The 24,031-nt window shown below is 45.6% G+C and overlaps 1 protein-coding gene across 1 annotated transcript in view; it reads right to left on the minus strand.

The window, feature by feature from the left end:
• The window catches only part of LOC138528559 (ecto-ADP-ribosyltransferase 5-like), a 354,318-nt gene that overhangs the window by 127,154 nt on the left and 203,133 nt on the right, over positions 1-24,031 (minus strand). Inside the window, exon 2 of the mRNA XM_069640325.1 lies at positions 3,520-3,612. Coding sequence (XP_069496426.1) covers positions 3,520-3,582 — 63 coding nt within the window. The 5' untranslated portion in view covers positions 3,583-3,612. The remainder of the gene's footprint in view (positions 1-3,519; positions 3,613-24,031) is intronic.

Raw genomic sequence — 24,031 nt, forward strand, 5'->3', positions numbered from 1 at the left:
TTGTATTGTGTTTGTCTGGTTCCACCTGTGAGTTGTCTAACCCTTGCAATGTATTTGCTTTATCATTTAGATCTGTTAGAGGGCAAAGGGAATCCTTACTTATAATGGGCCTCATTACGACCCAGGCGGTAAGTTACCGCCTGGGTCGTACCTTTACCACCATGGCGTAAACTACGTTTACGCCATGGTGGTTGGCGGACTTACCGCCCCATTCCGAGGTTGGCGGGGCGGTAAGTCCCCAATCCCCATTTACCCTTCCCCATTCCCATTTTTGCCCCATAGGGCATAATGGGAGTGGGGAAGGCGTTAATTACGCCACCGTAAATTACGGTGGCGTAATTAACAACAAGGTCCCTTAGCGCCATGGATTTTAACACCTGCTAAAAGCAGGTGTTAAATCCTCCATGGCGCTAAGGGACCTCGGAATCAGGCGGTAAGGGTCGGCGCTGTTTACGCCGCCGTAAACCCCTTACCGCCTGGGTCCTAATGAGGCCCAATGTGTTTGGGAATTTAGATACATTTGCTGCGTTACTTCTCAATTTCTTTCCGCTGTATCGATTGTTTCTCCTTTCACTATTGCTTCTGTTATATTCTATTTTGACAAGACTGTATTATGTGCCGCTTATATTTGTTTGAAAAAGTTATAAATTAAATATTTTTTTAAAAAGTGTATAGGAACCATGTCTCCCTCGACCATTTTGGGGCCATGAGAATCATCTTCCACCAAAACATCTCAACTTCCCCAGCACCACTGGAATTAATAGATTAGAAGGGAACATACATAAGCCCAACATAAGATCATTTCTGAACACTCCTCTGAAGGCAAATTCTTAGATCTAAATAGCATAGTGGACTTTTCCTCCTCATTGATGTAGCTTCCATTTGTGAGGCTTGTTTCCTGCCTGCTGAGCACCCCCACAAACACATTCTACTTACCTGCTTCTTGAGTGGCCAAAACCCCATCAGTCCACAGAATCCGGAACTGGCACAACGTTGCCTTAGCGCGAAACAGAATGGCCCAAACAAATTGTTTATTTATTTGTATTTATTTTTACATTTGTAGCAGCGCACACAGCCTGGGGCCTCTAGACGCTAGTTGGGATTAGAAGGCATCAGATAGCAATTGGAGGACAAGAAATCATTAGAAAGAGGCAGATACATAGTGAGATAATTCATGATAGTGGTATTATAAGTCAAGTCCCCTGAATAAAACTACTGCCAAGGGCCAAAGGGACTATGCCCTGGGCATAGTTTTGTCTTGAGGAAAACCTTAGCCAAAACATTATTTTAACCAAAAGTCTGTTCAGTGACTATATAAAAAAATAAATAAATAATAAAATGTTCAGTAGAGTGTCTGCCATAGAAATGCTGGCGATGCATTAAAGCTCATATTTCACAAGCAGGAAACCTATAGAAACTACAGAAAGTAACTGGTTACCCTCACTATGGTCCTATAGTCCAAGCCTAATTAACTGTGCCATAACCACCTTTCTTGGTCGTACCCCTCAATGCGCTTCCACACAAAAAAAGCTTTGATCGCTTAATATCTCAGCTTCATAAGTGCTCTATCCAGCATGCCCTCTCAAAATCCTATCTTATCTGGCGCTGAATGTATTTTGGGAAAAGCACTATTTTACATGGGTCCCTACTTTTTATTAAACACGGACAACAAAATATAACGATAAATGCATTTTCATCAAATACATCTTGCAATGATAAACCAGGCCACATGTTATTCTTCGTATGATTGTGTAATAAAGACAAAGAAATGGTACTTTTAACATATGTTGCAGAGTTGCCCTAGGGTGCGTTCATTTTTGGGGAGATGTGTTGGACAGAACAGACACCATTTTATCTGTTAGTTTTCCGAGGATGCCTTTGCAAATTCTTTTTTTGTTGTCTGGAAGAGGGAGGCACGCGATTGCTGAACAGGATGGGCAAACGCAAAGTGCTGGTGGTGGCGGCGAAACAGGTTCTGAAGGTGTGGAAGACCAGGAAAAAGCCATTTGTAGAGAGTTAGCTGAATGATTTAAAGGTTTTGTCGGTTTTTGAGAGGGTTTTATTCCATAAACGAGATCGTGAAATCCTTTATCTGGATCTCTGGACACCCTTTAACAGTATGTACGGTTAGTAGTGGTTACTTTGTGTTGTGCGATGTTTGGACTAGTGTTGGGGGTCCTGGATGAGTTGTGTTAATGTGTGTACGTGTGCGTGTGTATATGTGGTAGGGTCTCTGGTTTTACGTGCTTGCTTGTATTTGTGTTTGGGGAGGATTTGTTTGGTTATGGCTTACATTTTGTTTTTATTGGTGGACATTGTTTTTGATGCTTTAAGGGATGTTAGTTGGGATGGTGGGATATTCTGTTATTGTTGGATTTTGTATTCCTTGTTTGTTTTTCTTCTTGTGATTAAATTGTAAAATCTGTAAATAAAGAGCAAAAACAAAATAGGGGGATCCGCTGACGTGTATCTTTCAAGCTCATCACTAATAAGAATTGCCATGAAATTCACAAAAATATTCTTCTGTTTGCAAAAAAACACCTTTGCTACCAAGAAACCCAAATTAGAGGTATGCAGTGATTATACCGAATACAAAACAACTAATGAAAAAATAACTAATAACAAAGTAAATAAATCTGGAAAAACTAAAATCTAGGTTTTGAGAGGGAATATTGGTTTTGGGGTGGGGGAAAAGTATTATTAAAAACGAGCAGGGGCTTTGGGGGGGTGAACAATAACAACAAAAAAGGAATTCGTATTTTTTGGAATTCGTTGGCTTTTTTTCCGTTATTTTTTCATTCGTTATTATTTCATTAGTCATAATTGCATGTAACCAAAATTTAAAATATATTTTCTCAACAGGTTCAAAAAAAGAAAAGAAAATAGAAAGGAGTAGCCCTCTCCTTCATCCACTGATAGCATCAGCACAAAGCAATGCAATTAGCCATGGGATGGCAACGCCAGTGTTTGCTTTAAAGTGCCTCAAGACCATGAATCACTTTAATGGGACAAATGATGCTTGATTAAAGTGTAATGGGGATTGTATCCATCCTCAAATGCCAAAGGGTGTACCGCCCTGTGATTGGTCTAAGCTCATTGATATGTTAGTATGGTGACACCTGTGAGGTGAGAGGAAAAACACAGCGAGTGTGACGGAAGACACAGATAGAGTGTGTGTGAGGGAGAGACAAGGAGGGAGAAAGATATAAAAAAGAGTGTGAAAATGGGAGATAGCAAGGTTGAAATAGACATACTGGGGAAAAGAGAAAGGTTGGGGGAAGAGCGAGAAAGAGAGAGGGGAAAACGTTTTGTACAAGTGATGGACAGAAAGACAGTTGTGTTGATAGGTTCTACATTTTTTCCATATCTTGTTAAGATACTTTGCTTACAAAATGCAGATGAATATACATGTTCTCTCCATACAAGAAGTCTGCCTTCGCTTGTATCTCATTGTTCCTCTTGGACTAGAAGTGCAGAACATACGGAATAAGGTGCAAAGCTTTGGCCACTATAAATTACCTGAAAGTCTGCCATCTGAAGCTGGAGGCAGAGGCAGAAAACTCCAAGCAATGGACTCTTCATCTCCAGAGGGGGCCAACTTCCTATGCTGGGCTGTCAGAGAACACAACAGCAAAACAACGGGTTATTTAACAATTGGCTCATTGCTATGTTTACTCATGAAAACTGCACCAATCTACTGTGAAAACTGTAATTTGTCCTGGAGGGCTGCCTTGATTAATGAAGCAGCGGTACACGTGCCATTACAGCTGGTGGTAATCTGAGCGGCACCACCCGGTTACAGCTCATCTCATTACAGCTCATTGAATCCGCATGCATGATTGTATATTTTTAGTTTGCTCACTTATCCTCATTTTGAGGATGACCATGCACTAATGTAGTATATCAGACCACCATTTGTCACTTTTGACGCTTCTCTTCATTACATGGTCAAGTTGGGGAGAAGATTGGTATCAAAGATACCCACTTTCCACTTTTTCAAACCCATCTGATGCCCTATGGAGACATTTTTCTGAGGTTTCTGTTCATTAAAAAGTAAAATGCTTTAGAAGATATGGGCACATTTTGTAACTTTTTCCTGCACCTCTGGTGCTGGGGTAAAAATTGGAAGGTTTGTTTCCAAGGAGATATTTCAGCTTGTAATTTGACGGTATCTACTGTCGGCTGTATTCCTTTCGAATGCTGTTAATTGTGAAACAGGAAATGAATACCACACTTTCTATGCACCATAAGTAACGAGTTTCCTGTTAGCTTAAGAAAAAAGTAATAAAGTTAGCATCTACATAAAATACAACACCTTTGCCAGCTTTCCGTAGGAATACCGCCAGTGGTTAGTACACTGCTACTTGTAATATGGTAGATGGCAAAAGAGGTGGTGTTTCTGTCATACCGCCTGTTTTAGGGTTAGCGCCATCTGTATTATCAGGACCCCGAGTGTGCTGATACGGTGCGCGTGTGGAACCTCAACAGAAGGTTTCCTATTCATGGGGGTTGGGGAGGGAGGTACCTCCTGTCCAGATGTATGCCCGTCTTTTGTTTCGCCTTACCACATTCACTCCTGCACCTTCACACTAAAATATCTCCAACCTGCCCCCAATGGCACATTTATTTGGGCCAAATGATTGGAGCTCTATCCTTCAGGTGCTGAGACCATTCTCTCATGCTTGCCTTATTTGCTGTGCAAGATAAAAGCAGACGTTGGGAGACATTATTTTGGAGTTTCAGGAGAAACTTGTAAACAATATATTGTGTTATTCACGTAATTCAGCAATGAAACTACCAGCAACTAGCATCAGTACTACCAGCCGCACTCCAAGAGATACCTATGTGTGTGGGACGGAGCCTTTATGCTTCGAAACTCACATACCTGATACATAATGTTTAAAAATGCATTAGTTACACCTTAAAGTAGGAATGATCTTGCCTTTTTGAAATCAAGAAGCCAGTGGGGAAAATACAGCATTTTCCCTACCATTCTCCTAGCTGCCAGAAGGTCCTATATTCTCACCACCCAAAAAAATCTGTGAGCTTTAAATCCATTTCTGATTTGTGCCCCATCTATAATCTTTTCCTTGTTTTCATATCTTAACAGAGAATCGAAGTGTAACAAAGAAAAGAATGACACAAGACTTTGGGGCTATGCTGATTATCCCCACGGTGGGCTATCGTAAGAGCGTCAAATTCTCTATGTTCTTATTACCATCAGAGGGAGGCCTCTGGGAGCACTAACTCTTCAGTGACCAGAACCAACCATGGCGGTGCACTGGGGACGAGGCCTCTTTTGAAAGCTTCCTCAGTCTTGTGTGTTAATCAGACTTTTGTAGCAGCTATGTGCTTGTGGGCTTCCTGTGGCTGCTGGGGTAGAGCAGGGCAGTCTACACTACTTTCTTTGTCTTTCAAATCTTGGCATATCAGATTTTCAGGTTCAAGAACAGCGCACCAAAAAAGGCCAGACAGTAAAACAACAATGTCGCTGGGTTAAAGACAGTAAAACAACAATGAAGCATAACTACTGCACGGGCAAGCGCTGATTAAATAATAATAGAAACTTATGCCAGTGTTCCCCAGGTTCTCAAACACACCATTCCCCCCTCAGGCCTCATTTCAGATCAAGAAGTGCAAAATGAGATAGACGAATTTACGTTTAAGCCCATCACCACAGATGACATGAAAAATCTACTAGGTAGTATTAGGCAGACACCCTGTGCAGAAAACATTTTACCATCTAAATTAATCCAGGAAAATAAGACATCTTCTGCCCGTTCTTTACAAGGATGGTGAATGCATCCTTTAGAGACACAGAATTCCAGAGACTATCAAAACGGTCACGGTCACACCACTGATTAAAAAATAAAAAGCCAGGTATGGACCAGAAAGATCCAGGCAATCTCTGCCTGATTACAAATTGTAACTTTCTATTGATAGTTATGGAAAAGGTGGCAACCCAACAGTTACAAGCTTCCATAGAAACCATCAACCTCCTCCATAAACAGCAATCAGGGTTCAAAAAGTCACACAGTACTGAGACAGCCTTGCTAGACCTGCAATCGCACATGCTCAGTATCATGGATAAGGGTAAAGTGGGCATGTTGATGCTGCTGGATCTTTCTGCTGCGTTCGATTTGTTAGACCACCGTCAGCTTCAACAGGCATTAGAACACTTGGGTAACTGTTCTAAAGAAGGCGTTAGTTGGGTAATTTCCTTCTTATCAGACAGTAGATCTAAAATCCACTGGGGGGATCAATTCTCTGATTCAATCCTCATTAGTTGTGGGGTACCACAGGGGGCCACTCTATCCCCACTGTTGTTCAACCTGTACTTGAGGTGTCCGTGCACAGTGCTGGAGGAATTCAGAGCTTACTTTACCAACTTTGCCGATGACACCCAGTTAGTGCTAGAGCTGAGCGGGTGTTATGACACTGATAAAAACAGAGTGATTAACATTTACAACATCATTGATGCCCAGATGAAGGACAATGGGATGTGTCTAAACGGGTGTAAAACCGAACTGATGATCTTCGGATCATATCAGGCACGGGCAAAGCTTAACCAAGAATACTCAGCATTTAAGATAAAAAACACCCTCATCCAAGTATCAGATAAGGTGAAAACGCAGGGGATATACATGGAGGCATCTCTCGGCGCAGATGCTCATGTTAACAATCTAAACTGAAACTGCCAATACTACTAGAGGCTGCTAAAATTCATCAGACCGTACTTTAGTGAAAAACACAGTGCTAACATCGCAAGGGCCACTATTCTATCCAGACTTGACTACGGGAACGCCCTCTTGCTAGGAGCGAGCAAAAGCTGCATAAGTAGATGCCAATCTATCCAAAATAATGCTGTAAGAATCGTTAAACAAAAGGATAGAAGATACCTTGTTATAAATGACAGGAAAGCATTGCACTGGCTGACACTTGAAGATAGGATTACCTACAAAACTATGACACTGGCCCATCGTTGCCTATTTGGACAGGCACCCTTCTAATTGAGGGAACTAATTGTTCAGTATACCCCAGGGTGGCCTTTAAGATCGGAAACACAAGGGCAAATTGCTTACATTCCAGCTAAAAGAGCAAATGGACTCGGGAAATCCTTTCCTGTGAGAGCAGCCCAGACAAGGAACGGTCTGACTATCAAGCTTAGAGTAGAGGAAAACTACTTGAGCTTCAGAAAAAAGCTAAAAACCACTATTTTTAAATAAAGCCAGACAGGAAAAGAAAATGTAAGGAATCCACATGTCCCATAAAAATGTGTATGTCTGAGTCTTAAAGTGCGCGCCCCGATGCCTGCGGATTGTCGATACAATATAAATATACAAATAAATCAAATCAAATCAGGGAATGTGTTGCACCAATAATGTTCTAATTGAACACAGGGAATTGTATTTGCAAGAGTCAAGAAAAAGAGCATTATCACAGTAATCTTCTCCATTGCCATAATTTCCCATATTCTGCCCCACAGCATAGACCCAACGGGCCCCGCAGGGTTTTCCAGCATTGAGCCAGAGTCAATCTACCTGCCATAAGTAAGTGGTAGAGAAAAGTCGCAGGATGATGTGATGCTGGATAAATGCCTTCATCTGTATCGCACAAAAACGCAAACGGCAGGTTGAAGCGAAATTGAATAACCCACATTGCTTTAATTCTAGCAAAAAAGTCCGTCCACAATAATTGTGCCCATGGCCAGGACCACAACATATGAACCATGGTGCCCACCTCACCACAATTTCTCCAACAGAGGGCAGTATGGAGGAATGATCTAGGGGAGGGAGGAGTATAATCTTCAGAATATGTTGTAGATGCATCGGGAAAACCTATATGCTCAGCACATAGACGAACCCAGGAGCGGGAGTCTACCTCCCATACCCAGGCCTCCTCCCATTCATCACTGTAGCATCCCTTCTCTGATGGATCAGCCCTGTCATATAGTCTACGGAGCTTCGACTCTCAGCTCTCAGAAATCCTGTTCACAGCGGTATGTGCGATGGGTGCATGCTGGATAGGCCCTACAGTGTGCATGAGAGGATTGGCAATACAGTGGTGGATAAGTCCGTAGCAAAATTCTTCTGCTTATCCGATACAAAAGGTTTCCCTGCACTCATCGAACTTAAGAGGGATTCCTGTCTTATAAATCGGAAATACGATTTTTAAGCCTCTCTCTTTAAAGACCTAGAGCCAATAAGTGAATGATGGATATAATCAACCACATGGTCGGAACATTTGAGTAAACCTTGGCTTCTGCATTTAATAATGCTTTGGGGCGGTATCAGCGATAGTCGGCCATTTCTGCTTGGATTTAAGAGCAATGTGGCGGTGGTTCCCGTTAACGAAGGTGTGACCGACTCTGAGCGGACAAATGAATTACAGAGAGTGGTCAATGGGCTGAGATGGAAAGGCCTGAGAGTTTTATAAAACAGGGCCCTGCACTTTATTAATCTGTAAAGAGGAGACATAGAGAGCGGCTTTCTCCCTCGAAATCGGTCCCCCCAATCTAGGTGGTCCTGATCTGATCATTTGGGAAGAGAGGCAGAATCAATATATGTTTATTATTATTCATTGTGTTTTGGTTTATCATAAACCTTTCACAATATGCTTTCACAAAAATCACATCAAAACATTTACACAGAGAGTGACATTTTGTATAAAAATGTCAACTTCAATAGATAATAATCAGGAGCAGTAAACAAGCAAGAAGATTTAAGCAAGCTAACCCTGAGGTCGTAGTGTGCATAATTAGCCTTTATGGTGGCGGAACGGATGAATGCACTAGCCCAGCTCAGGAAAATACAGAGGCTGGGATTCAGATAGGTGTAAAGGAGGTGTATGTTGCCATTATATTAGAAAAGGTCAGAAAAGACTCTCGCCCGGATAGGGTGCCCATAGATATTTTGAAGGACAAGCCATTGATTTGGGCTTCAGTACTATGCAAACCTTTTAATGCATGTATTAAAACTAACGTGGTTACTGTGTCGTGGCAGTCAGCAGAGATCGGCTCTATATACAAAAAGGGCAGGGGATCAGCCGGCCAATTATCACCCAATATCATGCTGGACAGCTCGGGTAAAACCTTTGCTAAGGTGATTCGGAGACACATCCAGCAATGGGCAGATGATAATGGTATAAGTCACACCCTACAAGCCGGGTTCCAGCGGGGTTACAGCACGCTGGACCAAAGCTTTTGCCTGTTTCTACCCATTCAAATATATACTGTTTTGCTCAAGGTTAGTCTTCACGCTGTTCTGGTGGACCTCAGAATGGCCTTCGACGGGGTACCCCAGGAGTTGCTTAGGCAAACCTTAACTAAAAGAAATGTGCCTCGCCAACTGATAACGGTAGTGCAATCATTGTACTCAGAGAACAAAGCGGTAGTTCGTTACGGTCTGGCTAGGGCAGTTACATAACCATGCCAAGTTACCAAAGGGTTGAGGCAGGGTTGTGAATTCACCCCTCATGTTTTGCATATACATTGAGAAAGTTATCTCTACACTGCTGACTGGTTGTTTAGATCCACCAAAGACGGGACAGGAAAGACACCCGGCGCTGTTCTTTGCAGACGATACAGTGCTATTAGCCGTGTCGCTGCAGGGATTAAGAGCCACCTTAGCATCATTCCTGGAGATATCTGGGGATTTGAAACTTGTCTTGGACATTGAATAAAACAAATCTATGGTTATTAAACCCAGGTTCACAATACGACTTCATATAGATATTAGTGTAGAGAACTGCACAGTTGAACAAGTTGTTATTTATGATTATCTAGGGGTAAGATGTCATGAAAACAGCTTTTGGTCCGCCCAATTGAACAACGCGGGAACTACCCTAGAGAAGTATAGTGGAACAGTGAAGAGCTTCTACCGTAAACATGTAAGAGGAGCAGTTTCACCCGCCCTAGAGAGCTACAAAAAACAGGCTATCGCATCTTCCTTGCTTGGGTGGAAATTTGGGGCTATGCCAATACCAGGAATTTGACTATAAAAGAAATACAATTTTAAATAAATGTGCTAATGTTACCACAAGGATCCCCAAATGTGTTTGTTTGTTTGGAACCTGATATCCCTCCTATTGGAGGACGGGCCGCCCTTAAACCAGTTTTATACTGGCTGAGGTTATGCCAAAATGAGGGTTTCGAAAAATACTGCGATGCATTGGCTCACGTGCTGGCCCTTGAGTGTGGCAAGAGTCTCCCTTGGGTAAAGCACGGAAGAAACATTCTGAGCGCTTTGAATGAATCCTCATTGTGGCTGAAATCCACGAATGTCTGCAGGCCGTCTGCTATAAAGATCAGGAGTGCTAGCACTACTTTGCAAAGGGCCAAAGTGGGGCAAGATCATAGCAAGCTTAATCTAGGTGCTGGTTATTTATCATCTAAATCAGAATTTGCCTTTGAGAGGTTTCTTTATTTTGGTCACCCCACCTTATGCACGTACATTATTTGTGAGTTTTAGGATGGCCACCCTTACGGTCGCTGTGTTTACCAAACAGAACTATCATCAGGTCACCCTTCTGCCTGGCACTATCAGACCTTTCATCTGGTTTGAACTAAGGAGTGTGTTAGAGTACACACCCCTGGACTATTAATGAGGATACCATTTCTGTAGCTCCACAAGGGCTTGTACCTTAGCGCCAAGCCCATTACACTTTTACCCATTACAGAGAGTGAGCAAGTAATCTAGAATGGTTGCCTAAATCTAGAAAGGAACTCTAGATCCTGAGTAATATATATATATGTACTACGGCCAGCCATAGCTCACACTGCTATACACAAATTTATTTTATCTGTTGACACTTTGTAACTTATACACTGTTTTTTGAGAAAAAATTGGTGTGTATTTGCTTTATTTGTTGACAATGGGTATTTCACACATTGTGTAATTCATGTAAAACAGTGCACTGTTTGACCCTGTACTATTAGAAAAACCAAAAAAAGATCAAATATCTACAGCCATATAATAAAAGCTGTATAGATACTTACAAGTGACTAGAAGTCTATGTTACATTTAGGTGCACAATGAAATAGACATAGATTCCTATCTTGGTGATATATGTTGTATAATTCAAACAATTTTTGATTTGTAGCAAAATTTCAAACATTGACGGCAGGCCGCCCCCTTGTTGCATATTTACCAAAGAATGGGGCAATGTAGGCCCAGATGCATGTCCTTTGTGTCGACTAAGCAAAGAGACTGATTCCTCTCATTTTTCTGTGTCCCAGGTTGAGTTTGCATAGAAATCGCTATTTAAAACCCGTGTTTCGAGCTGCAGGTACCCAACCATTGCGCCTGCTATGGTATTCTTTAAGAACACTAGTAACGTGGATTATGTACTCAGAACTGTGAAATATATTTATCTAGGTTGGTTGCAAAGACTGAGAGATCAGACAACCAAGTAAGATGGAATTCCTGTGTATTGATGAGTGCTTTGTTTCAAATAGCAACTGAAATGCGCACAGTTCAAGTCTAGTGAATATGCCAAATAAACAAGTTGAGCCAAAAGGTCACCTTGAGGTGCAGGACCAAAAGACACTGGGGGCCTCATTATAAGTTTCGCGGAACGGGTTAACGGCTCCGCTAATGGAGGTGGACCCGTTTAACCCGTCCTGCGAAATTATGAGGTCCCCTCGCGGGACCCGGTAAGGACGTCTGGTAAAACCAGGTGTCGTTACCGGGTCCCGCGAGGGGAAGAGGGAGCTAACAACGGGCCGGTCGTAATCGGCCTGTTGTTAGCTGCCATTCCCATTCCCATTGAGCCCTATGGGGGCTCAGATGGGAATGGGGAAGGTCCGGGCCCGGGTTCCCAGAGGGAGGAATTACCGGGCTCTCCGAACTCGGAATGGCCGTGTAATTCCTCATTCTGGGAACCCGGTAATGGAGCCCGGTTTGGCGGCAGCCATGGAGCTAACAGCTCCATGGCTGCCGCTAAACTCGTAATGAGGCGCAGGGCCTCATTATAATGCTGGCGCTGACAGAATGAAGGGAGTCGGTACGGGAGCGCCGATTACAAGCTTCCCATCGTGGGACCCGGATAGGACGCCTGGTAAAACCAGGTGTGCTTTCCAGGTCCCGCGAGGGGAAGAAGGAGGTAACAACGAGACACCTGTAATGTGCCTGTTGTTACCTCCCTCCCCATTCCCATTGAGCCCTATGGGGATCAAATGGGAATGGGGAACGGTTCCTGCAAGGAGGAATTACTGGGTCCTCCTATGTTGGAGTAACCCGGCAAGTCCCCATTGCAGGAACCCGGTAAAGGAGGCCGGTTTGGAGGCAGCCATGGAGCTAATAGCTCCATGTCTGCCTCCAAACTCGTAATGAGGCCCAATGCGTCTTGTTCTCTCCCTTTGGCTTTCCTAGATATGTTTAACAAATTGTATGCTGTCTTTTATGAATCATGAGCTTGATTTTGCGCTATTGGTCTTATCATTTTATCGTAATGTACATGAAATTATGTAACTATTTATTTGTATTGTTTTCATGTTCACTTTTATAGCTTTTTGCTGACTACAAGTATTTGCTTGATTGATTGTTTGATTATACATTGATCAAAAGTGCAGTGCAACTTCTAAGTATCTTCTAGAATGTGTTTAAAAAGAGGACGAGCGTCCTCGTCCTTAGCACTTAAGGGGTTAATCACTCTGACGACGGCAATCGTCAGAACAGTGTATTATGGCCTGCAGGTAGACGGTTCCCGAAGTAGTCAGATGACTGCATTCCAGTTCATCTCAGTCAATGATTCCATGATTCAACTTGGTCATCAGTTTCACACAATCTATGGGAATTGAGACCAGCACAATTTGAGAATGTTCCCAGTTAGTAGAGTATTACTCCGAGTTGATGTCCCTCGACAGCCGCCGTATCGACGTCGACGTCATCCCGCCTATAAAGGCTGCGCGCAGCGTCCGTTGCTCAGTTCCGTTTTTCCGCCTTTACTCAGTGCCTCGGAATACCGTTGCTCAGTTCTTAGTCAGATTAATCCTATTTACCTCGAGTTATTCGATCCGTACTCGATGGCTTCCTCGTCGGAACCGACAACTCCTCGATCCGGCTTCAAGAAATGTCGAGATTGTGGGAAAAAGATGTCGTTGACCGATCCTCACAGAGTTTGTCTGTGGTGTTTGGGAGCTGAACACCATTGTTCGGAATGCGAGGACTGTATGTCCATGACAGCTAAGGCCCTGAAGGAGCGTAGGGGGAAGCTGGAGAAAGGTAAGACTTTTAAAGCTTCTTCTTCGTCGACGAAGTCGAGACATTCGTCTCCTCGTCACCATTCGCGCTCCAGGTCTCGGAGTGGGTCTCATCACTCCTCGAGATCGAAGCACTCGAAGAGGAGACGTCGAAGATCCCCTTCTCCGTCTTCCTCTTCCTCTGTTTCGCCAAAAAGAATCCCTTGCCCCACGAAACATAGTTCCCGGGCTGAATGGGAGGAATTTCGAAAAAAATATGATGAGCGTCTTCGAGAAAGCGGCCTCGACCCCCTCGAAGACTGCCGAGAGCGATGCTCTGGTCGAAAGACCCGAAGGTCAAAAACGCTGCGAGTCGCAGTACCCGGCGAAGGAAACCTCTCGAGCGCGTCTCGAACCCTCGAGTAGGACTATGACCTCCAAACCTTCCTCGAAGGTTCCGTCGACGCCGTCGACGAGGGTTCCGTCGACGTCGAGGTCGATGTCTTCGACGCCGTTGTCGAAGGGACCTTCGACACACGGGTCTGTCGACTCGACGCCAGCTTCGACACCGGCGTCGACGCCAAGAAAAGTCACGGTTACCACACATCCAGTGACTATCCCCAGGTCCTCGACGTCGATGGCTTCGAGATTGTCGAGTAGAATTCCAATTCTGTCGAGGTCTTCGAGGCCTCCGCCTTTGTTTTCGACGCCACGCTCGAAGCCTTCGACGTCGGCGTCGACGACATCGACGTTTTCGAGGCCGATAATGACAAGTTCGGCACCCTCTGCCTTGGAAATGGGATTTACTCCCTTTATGAGTTCAGAACAATTGAGAACTATATCCTCAATTTTAGAAGAGGGTGAATTGTCTGAACAGGAAGACACATTTGAGTTACAGGGACCTGTAACCCCAGTTAGAGAGGAATTTTCCTCTGAAGAGCGCAGGTTAAAGGATCTTCATGATTCCTTACATGAGGCAAGTGGGTTAGACACTTCCCCCGAGGTGGAGTTTGCTAAGCCAGACCCAGGGGAGCATGCTGAAACCCCCTACAGAGCCTTAATGGCCAGGATCACAGAGTTCATGGGGTGGTCTGCACCTTCACAATCTTTCCAACAAGATGACCTCACGGATATTCTTGACAAAGGCCCACAGGAGGATCCTGTGGTGCCTTTTCATAAAGCTCTTCAGAGAAAGATCATGACAAACTGGGAAACCCCAGATGTAGTACCAGCAGTAAATAAAAAACTGTCTACAAAGTACAGGGTATCTTCTACAGACCCAGAGTTTTTGTCTAAACACCCATCCCCAGAAAGTCTGGTGGTACAGGCAGCATCCTCTACCGATGTCAAGACGGCTTATCCTACTGTCCCACAGGACAGGGACGATAAGAAATATGATGCTATGGCAAAGAAAGTCTTTTCAGCATGTAGCATGGCGTTAAAATCTGTTAATGCTACTTGCACCCTTGCTAGGTTCAGCCATACACTTTGGGAGTGTGCTTCTACAGCGGCTGACTGTATCCCGGAGGGAGAAGAAAGGGATGCGTTCCTGAATATTATACAGGACGGTAAAGACGCTATGTGCGAATCCCTCCAGACGGGCATTGATTCGGCTGACAGTATCAGCAGAGCAATGGCGGCAAGTACATCAACCAGGAGATTCGCTTGGTTGAGAAAGTCTGGTTTTGCCCCAGATGTGCAAGCCAGGCTCTTGAACATGCCATTCGATGGCTCTTCTTTGTTCGGGAAAAAGGCGGATGACAGTTTAGAGAAACTGCAAACTTCAAAAGCAGCAGCAAAATCCCTAGGAGCTGCAATCCGTCAGACTCCTTTTCGTCCCACAGGAACCTCTGCGAGGGGCAAGTCCTTTCGCTTCTACTCCGCATTCGGAAGAGGTAGAGGACGACCGGCTCAAAGGGGTCAAAGAAGAACTACCCGAGGTGGACGGGGTAGATATTCAAAAGCCGCAGCAACAGCAGGTGCCTCTTTACCATCGGCATCTGCATCAGCCGCCCCAAAACCACTCTGAGGACTTCCCTCACAGGACACCTGTAGGAGGCAGGTTGACTCAACATCTGGCGGTATGGCAGGCTATCACGTCAGATGCTTGGGCATTGGAAACAGTTGCCCAAGGTTACTGCCTGCCTTTCCTACGTATACCTCAGAGTCATCCACCGGGGATCAGCTCTCAGAAAGCTCCAGATCCGCTCCTCTTGCAGGAAATTTGGGACCTGCTAGAGAAAGGTGCCATAGAACCGGTACCTGTAGCGGAGAGGAACAAGGGCTGGTACTCCCCTTACTTTCTCATTCCAAGGAAAGACGGAGGACTGAGACCCATCTTGGACTTGCGAGAATTGAACAAATTCCTCAGAAAAGACAAATTCAAGATGGTCACTCTTTCTCAAATCCTCCAGGCCCTTCAGTTCCAGGACTGGTTGGTATCTCTGGACCTTCAGGACGCTTATTTCCATGTGCCTATCCATCTCAAACACAGGAAATACCTGAGGTTCGCAATTGGCAACTCTCACTATCAATTTCAAGTGCTGCCATTTGGGCTGACCTCCGCCCCGAGGGTCTTCACCAAGTTAATGTCGCTAGTGGCTGCAAGTCTAAGGAGGGAAGGGATTCACGTCTACCCCTACCTGGACGATTGGTTGATCAGGGCTGTTTCTCCGGAACAAGCTCAGATCCAGCTAAATCACGTGTGCCACTTCCTTCACAGACTGGGCTTCTCCCTCAATTTAAAGAAGTCACAAATGATACCATTGCAGAGACTCCAGTTCATAGGAGCGATCCTGGATACTTCCCTGGGAAAAGCCTCGCCACCAGAGGTGAGGGCTCAAGATATTCTACAGATGGTTACCAAGTTCCAGCATGCCCAACGTCTCCCAGCCTTCGACTTTTTGAGGTTGCTAGGCCTCATGGCATCCTGCATTTTCCTAGTGCCAGAGGCTCGCCTGAGAATGAGATCCCTCCAGTGGGCACTGAGGACTCAGTGGTCACAATTCTCAGGGAGAATGACAGATCTTCTTCAGGTTCCCGGCAGGGTGGCTCGAGACCTTCAGTGGTGGGCCTGTCAGGAGAACATTCTGAAAGGAGAACAGTTTTGGCAACCCTGGCCGGAGATAACAGTAGTCACGGATGCCTCACTCACGGGGTGGGGAGCCCACGCCAACGACTTGACCATCAGCGGTCGTTGGTCTCCATCGGAGTCCAGACTACACATCAACCTGTTAGAGCTGAGAGCCATCAGACTTGCGCTGAAGGCGTTCCTGCCAGCTGTACAAGGGAAGAACGTACTGATAATGACGGACAACACGGTGGCCATGCATTACCTCAACAAAAGAGGAGGCGTAGGATCACTACCCCTGTGCAGAGAGGCGATGCAGCTCTGGTTTTGGGCAATCCAAGAAGGAATCTCTCTATCGGCAGTTCACCTAGCCGGAGAGAAGAACTTGACAGCGGACGCTCTGAGCAGGCAGAACACAGTCTCCCACGAGTGGGAGCTAGCTCAGGAAGTCCTTCAAGAGATCTTCGCCCTTTGGGGAACCCCTCAGGTAGATCTGTTCGCCACCAGCCTAAACAGGAAATGCGACCTGTTCTGCTCAAGGGAATTTCCCCCGAGAGGAGCTCTGGGAGACGCGTTTATAGTGGACTGGGAGTTTCCTCTTCTGTACGCGTTCCCACCGGTCCCTGTCATTCCTCAAATGATCAGGAGGTTGAGAAGATTCCGGCGAACCATGATCCTAATTGCCCCGGATTGGGCCAGGAGAACGTGGTACCCGGACCTTCTAGACTTGTCCATCTGCCCTCCAATTCGACTTCCACTCAGAGAGAACCTACTCTCACAGAAGGGAGGTCAGGTTCTCCATCCAGACATCAAAACCCTCAACCTTCACGCTTGGCTTCTGAAAGGCTGAGGTACAAGGATTGGGACCTCCCTGATGATGTTATGGAGGTGTTGCTTTCGGCAAGGAGGCCAGCAACAAAGTCTTTATACCGCTGCCGTTGGAACAGATTTTGCAGCTGGTGTAGAGAACAGAATATCGACCCTTTTTCATGTGGTACACCAATGGTTTTGTCCTTCCTACTATATTTGGCAAATTCAGGCCTTCAAGTTGGCACCATTAAGGGCTATCTCGCAGCGCTATCCATCTTTAAGCGTACTGCGGAAGAACCATCCTATTTCAAATTACCCTTGGTAATACAGTTTCTAAAGGGGTTAACCAATGTTTATCCCCCAAGACCATTCCAAGTTCCCCTATGGGATTTAAACTTAGTACTAACTTTCCTGATGGGTACACCTTTCGAACCTCTCCATTCTTGTTCGTTAAGATTCCTTACCCTTAAGGCTGTTTTATTAATAGCACTTACATCTGCTAGAAGGGTGAGCGAATTACAAGCTCTTTCTTGTAAACCCCCTCATACAATATTTCACAAAGACAAAGTTGTCCTGCAAGTGAAGCCTAATTTCCTCCCAAAGGTGGTTTCTGAATTCCATATCACTCAGAAGATTACCCTACCATCTTTCTATCCTCCTCCTCACCCGGGGAAAGAGGAAGAGAGGTTACACAGGCTAGACCCTAGGAGGGCTTTAAGTTTTTACATTAGTAGACTAGCCAGGATAAGACAGGCAGACCAGCTGTTTGTAGGTTACACAGGTCACAAGCTGGGGTTACCAATAACTAAGCAGACCATTTCCAGATGGATCATTCTAGCCATTCTGGAATGTTATAAACTGGCAGGGAAAGAGCCCCCTCAAAACCTTAGGGCTCATTCGACCAGAGGTATTGCAGCTTCATCGGCCCTCAAAAGAGGCGTGCCGGTTAAAGACATATGTGCGGCCGCTACATGGTCGTCTGTCCATACCTTTTCACGTTTTTACAATCTGGATTCCTCCTCCAGTCAAGAGACTAGGTTTGGAAGGGCTGTACTGCATTCTATTCATCAATAGAAGACAGCGTGAAGTCAGTACTCCCTCCTCCGATAATAGAATACTGCTATGGGAGCCTATCTAAGATGAGGAATACGTCGGAGGACACAATCCCTTCGAAGAACAAGTTACTTCTTACCTTGTAACGTTCTTTCGATGGGATGTTCCTCCGACGTATTCCTCATCGACCCTCCCATCCCTCCCCGCAGTTCTACTTCCCTTGTTGTTGCAGCTTACGCTCCTTCAGGGTGATTAGTTAGTCCAGAAAGTATTATTGTGGGCTACAAAACGGAACTGAGCAACGGACGCTGCGCGCGGCCTTTATAGGCGGGATGACGTCGACGTTGATACGGCGGCTGTCGAGGGACATCGACTCGGAGGACATCCACGCGCAGCGCCCTCTAGAGAAAACATTTTCCGAGGCCAGCAGAGCTGGAAGGAGATATCTAAGATGAGGAATATGTCGGAGGAACATCCCATCGAAAGAATGTTACAAAGTAAGAAGTAACTTGTTCATCTAAAGCATAGACTTATATTTTGATAGCTAGCAGAAGGAAATGTCAACAAGTACTGTGGTAAGATTGCCAATTTTATGTGTTCTAGTCCTCAATCCTCATATAGTTTATATCTGGCAGTCCTCTGATAGTTAATAAACCAGTCAGCTTCCCACCATTATTCCCTTACCTGGGTCGATTGTTAATTAGTACCCGGCGAGGGACAATGAGATTGTAACATGCAATCTCATTGGCTCTTGGCAGGGTGTTACCCGACTGAGAATCCCTCTCCTCATAACGTTCCTTTCCTTTCTGTCCCCAGCAGGAATGGGCATTGTCAGCCACTCCAGACAATGAGGAGGCTCGGAACGGGGTAGTCCCTGCTCCGAGCCACCACACGGCTGGAGGCTGCCATCTTCCCCCGTCAGGGATCGAGGTGACTGATGTCCCTGGAGCCGTTTGGAACAGAACCCTTAAAATAGGGACTAACTCTGCCAGACTGGTACATGGAAACACTTTTTTCTTTATAGTACACCTTATAAATATTCAATAAATCAAAATAAAGTAAATACTGCCGCCAGCAATCTGGTGCTAATTCTGTCATAATGGATGGTGGGATGGCGGTATTGGAAGCCCAGGTTGGCAGTAATTCATGGGAATTACCACCACACTTGGAATGAGGACCATAGTTTCTTGACTTGTTCAGTTTAAACTTGTACACCAGTAAAGGGTTGGCCCTGATTCCACTTGTCTTCAAAAGGGTGTGGCTTTTGTGTCTGATAAGTGGGCTCCTAGATTAGCCCTAGTTGGCCTTTGTGCACACTGCTTTTACAGAACCTGTTCCTTTTCCAGCAGCTCCTTCTTTGGGAACTTTGATTGCAGTCTGATTCTCAATGTTCATCTAGTTTTATCTAGTCTTATTTTTTTTAAATGTTTTATTTTTTTTAAATCTTTATATTAGTAATTTTCAAGTAATCCAATAACAGAAATGAAACAGAGAGAGCCCTGATATAGCAGTTTGGGTGCTAAATACAATCATTCGGACAATGCATCTATCCAGACATTTAAGTTAATAAACCATTTTATTTGAACTTTGAACCTGTTGTCTGTTTCTTGCTTCATGATGCCGTCAAAGAACCCCAATGCGTAGACATTTCTGAAATAACCAATAAAAACCCTATCAAAAAAACATTCCAGTATTCATGTTCATTAGAATTCCGACATGCAGTTCCCATGCCCTCATTGGATTGGACCCCAGTTGAGGCTGGATTAATTGGTACCTCTTGTCCCTCAGAGTTCACGTGGCGTCCCACTTCTTTGTTTATTGTTCTAGAAGAAAATCAGAGATCAGGGAAAGCCCAGGCAATAGTTCACCTACCTGCCCTTAAGCTAGGATGTCAAATCATGAAGCGGGTTCTACTTTGAGAGCGTAAGTGGAAACAGATTCTGAAAATAGCTTAACTTAAGCGTCTCTGAAGAGAATATTGATCGACTTCAGAGCTAACAAGACAAGGTTCACTTCAACTCAGCAAAATGATACTCTAGTCAGAACATCCGGGACAAGATCATTGTATTGTTGAAATTAAGGCTACTGCCAAAGGGTCTTATTCATCTGGTCAAAATACCAGTGGGGGAGGAGGGGCTGTGCTCAACAGTAGTTGTGTGGGTTGTGCCCGAGCAGTGCTTATCAACACGAAAAACGGGGGGTGGGCAGTCAAACCCTAATGTTGGGTTGAGAGTGCTAGTTGGACTCAACAACTGTGGTGTGTTATAAAATTTCTAGAAAAGGTAGACAAACTCCAGCAATGCACAGGCCGGCTTGACCCAATAGTTATTCTGCAAATTGTTATGTGATTGACCAAGCGGCCTATCCAAATGCAGGATACAAGGACACATGTCTGACTGCCTTTCACCCAAGATGTCCTTAGTATGCGCTGGTGCGCCGCCTGTCTATTAGTGGATAGAATAAGAAAAGGAAAAGTTATTTTTCTTATATTATCTAGGGTCAAAAACCATGGTCTTGCAATTTTCATGGTGTCATTTATTTATTTTCAATGGAGCTGGCCAACACATTGAGCCTTGTTTTCTAAAAACAAAGAGAGAAGGAATAATGGCACCCAATAAGTATTATGGCAATATACAACTTTATTGGCCTGTACTTTGGTATCTATTCCGGGTAAACAAAGTGACTAAATATCAATTCAGTTACTGCAAAGACCAAGCCGGAGGGAAGACCATGCGACTAGTTCTGTCTTCCTACTGGATCTATGCAGCGTGTAGCGGGAATGTCCCAGCCATCACTGCCTGTTTGTCAACCGGTTCAGTGGTATTTTATTGTACCACCTTATTCTATCTTAATGTAAGGCTTCTATACATCCAAACAGTGGCATTTTCTGAGCCACAACTCTTGTTAAGTCCAACTAGCACTCTCAACCCAACATTAGGGTTTGATGGCCCACCCCACCATTTTTGGTCTTGAAAAGCTTATTCATCTGGAACTCGAATCTGTTTTGTTTCTTGATGGATTTGTAGGTCAGTACACTGGACTTCCAGCATTTCCACACTGTTTACTAATCCAGACAGTGTGCAGCCCTGCCCACATGCAGAGATTTTCACATTTGCAGTCCTTTTCTCTGAGTCTGGGGCTTGCCTATCCAGTGCAGATGCCCTTTGGGGGAACTCCATTATACTACTTTGGATCTCCACCTTAATCTCACTCAAAAGTAGCAGCAGGTCATTATTAGTTGCCGGGGCCTCTATCGACCGGAGCTGGGTTGGTCGGGCATGAATCCGGGCCACCACTGCAGTCTCCTTGTCTGGTCTTCTTCTGGCATTCATGCAGGAAATTAGATGCCCTCCTTTTGGAGATCGCTGAGCCTTAACCTGCATATTGCAGCTCCTGGAGCAGTCCAAACAGGCTTACTTCAAATCACCCAAAACGTTGGCTATGAAAATTAGGGCAAAATAACTCCCAGCAATGGTCATGCAAGGTTTCATTTGAGGGTGGGAGTAATGTCCACAGATATGTTGCCGGAGAGAGAAATGCACATTTTAGGTTCCAAGCTGACCCCAAACTACAACATTTGTGGGCCACAAGCCAGGTTAGTGAGAGGAGGTCAGCGGGCTCTCCGTCTGGCCACTCTCTAGAACACTGTAGGAGAGCTCCGCCAATAATCAGTTCATTAAAATGGTCCAGGACATCACAGGCTCATGTACAGGTTTGTGTGGGCCAGTGGTTTCACAGCTGATATAGTCAAAATGGGAGGCGTTGCTGGTGATGGAATAGTGCTCTGTTGCTTACGCCAGTTATCGCCCAAGTTAGACAGAGCCCCCATATCCGGTCTCAATACGACCATGAGTGGAGAGTGCCCAGCAGAGAACCAATCTCAGTTGCTGACCCTGAAGAGACCCACACCCACAGGGATACTAAGCCCAGTGAGGAGTCCGGCGTGGGTCCAGAACGGTGTGCCTGAGGAGAAGGAGGGAGAGAAGGGTGATGGAGAAAGGCAACATGGATAGCAGGCACAACGTCTTCACTCAGAGAGCCTCCCCACACCTGAATAGCCACACCACCAAGCAGGGCTCCACACATAGCCGCTGCACCATTCCAGACACAGGTATGGGATACTAACAGGTCCTGGGCACCAACTTGGAGGGAGTGGACACTACTCCAGTATTCTCCCTGCAGCAGATTTGGTGTGTTCACAGAGCAGAGGTCAGGGCAGCACCACATTCAATGCACATTCAATGCACCAGACTTTGACGCCTCCACAGGCAGTGTTATTGGTTTTGGGAATTAAGTAGTAGGTCCAGTGCCATGCCCTTTCTTAGGATTAGGCTTGGTGGAACCAGATGACCGGGTACGTCTCACATGCATGGTGTCCGGCTACACCAAGCCCCTTTTTGTTTTTTTACTGGGGGAGGGTGATTACAACGGGATGAATTCAATGTCCCTCTATGCTAGTGTCTGAAAACAGATCTACGCCACCCTCTGGAACTTGACTCGCTATGTGAGCAGACGATATGAAGTAACTTCCAATAGCAGGGCTCTCTCTCAATCTTTTCCTTATTAGAGACATTGAGGCAAAGTGCTGAATAGTAGAGCACTGTGCAATGTCTGCTAAGTCTGAACCCAATGCAAACCATTGTACCTGTGTGAGTGAGCCGAGTGTCATTGTATTCAGTGTTCACTGTTACTGCCTGAGCTGCCTGCTGCACTGCAAACTTTAAGCCCGGGGATGCCCCGAACACAGTGAGGGCTAAAGGCAGATGCGAACATAGCCCACCCCCCCACCAGCCAACCCTGGGGCCAAGGATCCCATCCCCCTACAACTATATGGCAGGCAGTGGGGAGGGGGAACCCCTTCCAGACTAACCGGTCACAAGCCCAGGAAGAAGGGAGGGACAGGACAACAGGGTGCGAAAAAGGGGCGTATGGGGAAGGGGCGCGCTAGGCCATCCCTGTTGGTTGGGCTTATAAGCAGGAAAAAGGGGGGAAAGCAGCCTCTTGTTCCTGCCCTCAGAAGGAAGAAACAACCGCCCGCCGCCCCCGAACAAAGTAAATGAATAAATGAATAAAAACACAAATTGTTAGAAATTGTTGAATGTATTAATCTGTGTTTGAATTTTACAGCTGGATTGTCATAGTCGAGGTACATGGTGCTCCAGGCTGGTAGGCCTGCTGGAATCCACAAAGGACTGGCAGTGTCCGAGTTTGACGGCAGCAGAGTACTTAACTCAGCAAGCCACGGGGAACGGGGGAGGGCATATGTGTGGGAGGTGGGAAGGAATGGGAGGTGGATAGGTGCACGGATCAAGGATGGCGGTGTGCTAAGCAACTGGCGGTAGGGGGTGGCAGGCACAAGGAAACCGGGCGCAGGGGAATCCAGTTAATCGGGAAAGGGGGAAGGGGACAAATGTACGGAAAGTGGCGCAGCTACTAGAGGTTTGGTACCAGGGGGGAGTAAAAGGGGAGGAGAGTGGGGGGGAACAACCCCCAGGGAAAAGAGGAGCAGGCCACGGGGGTAAGGGAAGGGGGCAAGTGCAACGGGGAATGAAAGAGAACAGAAACCTAACGGGGGAACAACAATGGGTGAGTCACACAAGCAACAGAGAGCGAATAGTAGGCCTGGAGACTGGGTGGAAGGGGCAGAGGTCAGGTACCTAGGGAGGGAGGAAGGGGTGAGGAGCCGAGAGAGTGGCAGGACCCCGGGGCCAGGAATAAGATGGGGACCGGGAAGCTGGGGGCCGGGGTTAGGAACGGGTTCGGTGAATGGAAAGTTAGAGCATGCACACCTGGCCAACGGGGAGCAAGGGTGGGGGCAGGCGACGGGGTGAAAAGGTTAACGATCCTGCACCTGAGAAAGTAGTAAAAGTGGAACCGGCTGAAAATAAAGCTGTTGCCGAAATGGGGTGTTCGAAGTA

Source organism: Ambystoma mexicanum, chromosome 7q (genome assembly GCF_040938575.1).
Source record: "Ambystoma mexicanum isolate Mex_15411 chromosome 7q, UKY_AmexF1_1, whole genome shotgun sequence".
In the NCBI taxonomy this organism is placed as follows: domain Eukaryota; kingdom Metazoa; phylum Chordata; class Amphibia; order Caudata; family Ambystomatidae; genus Ambystoma; species Ambystoma mexicanum.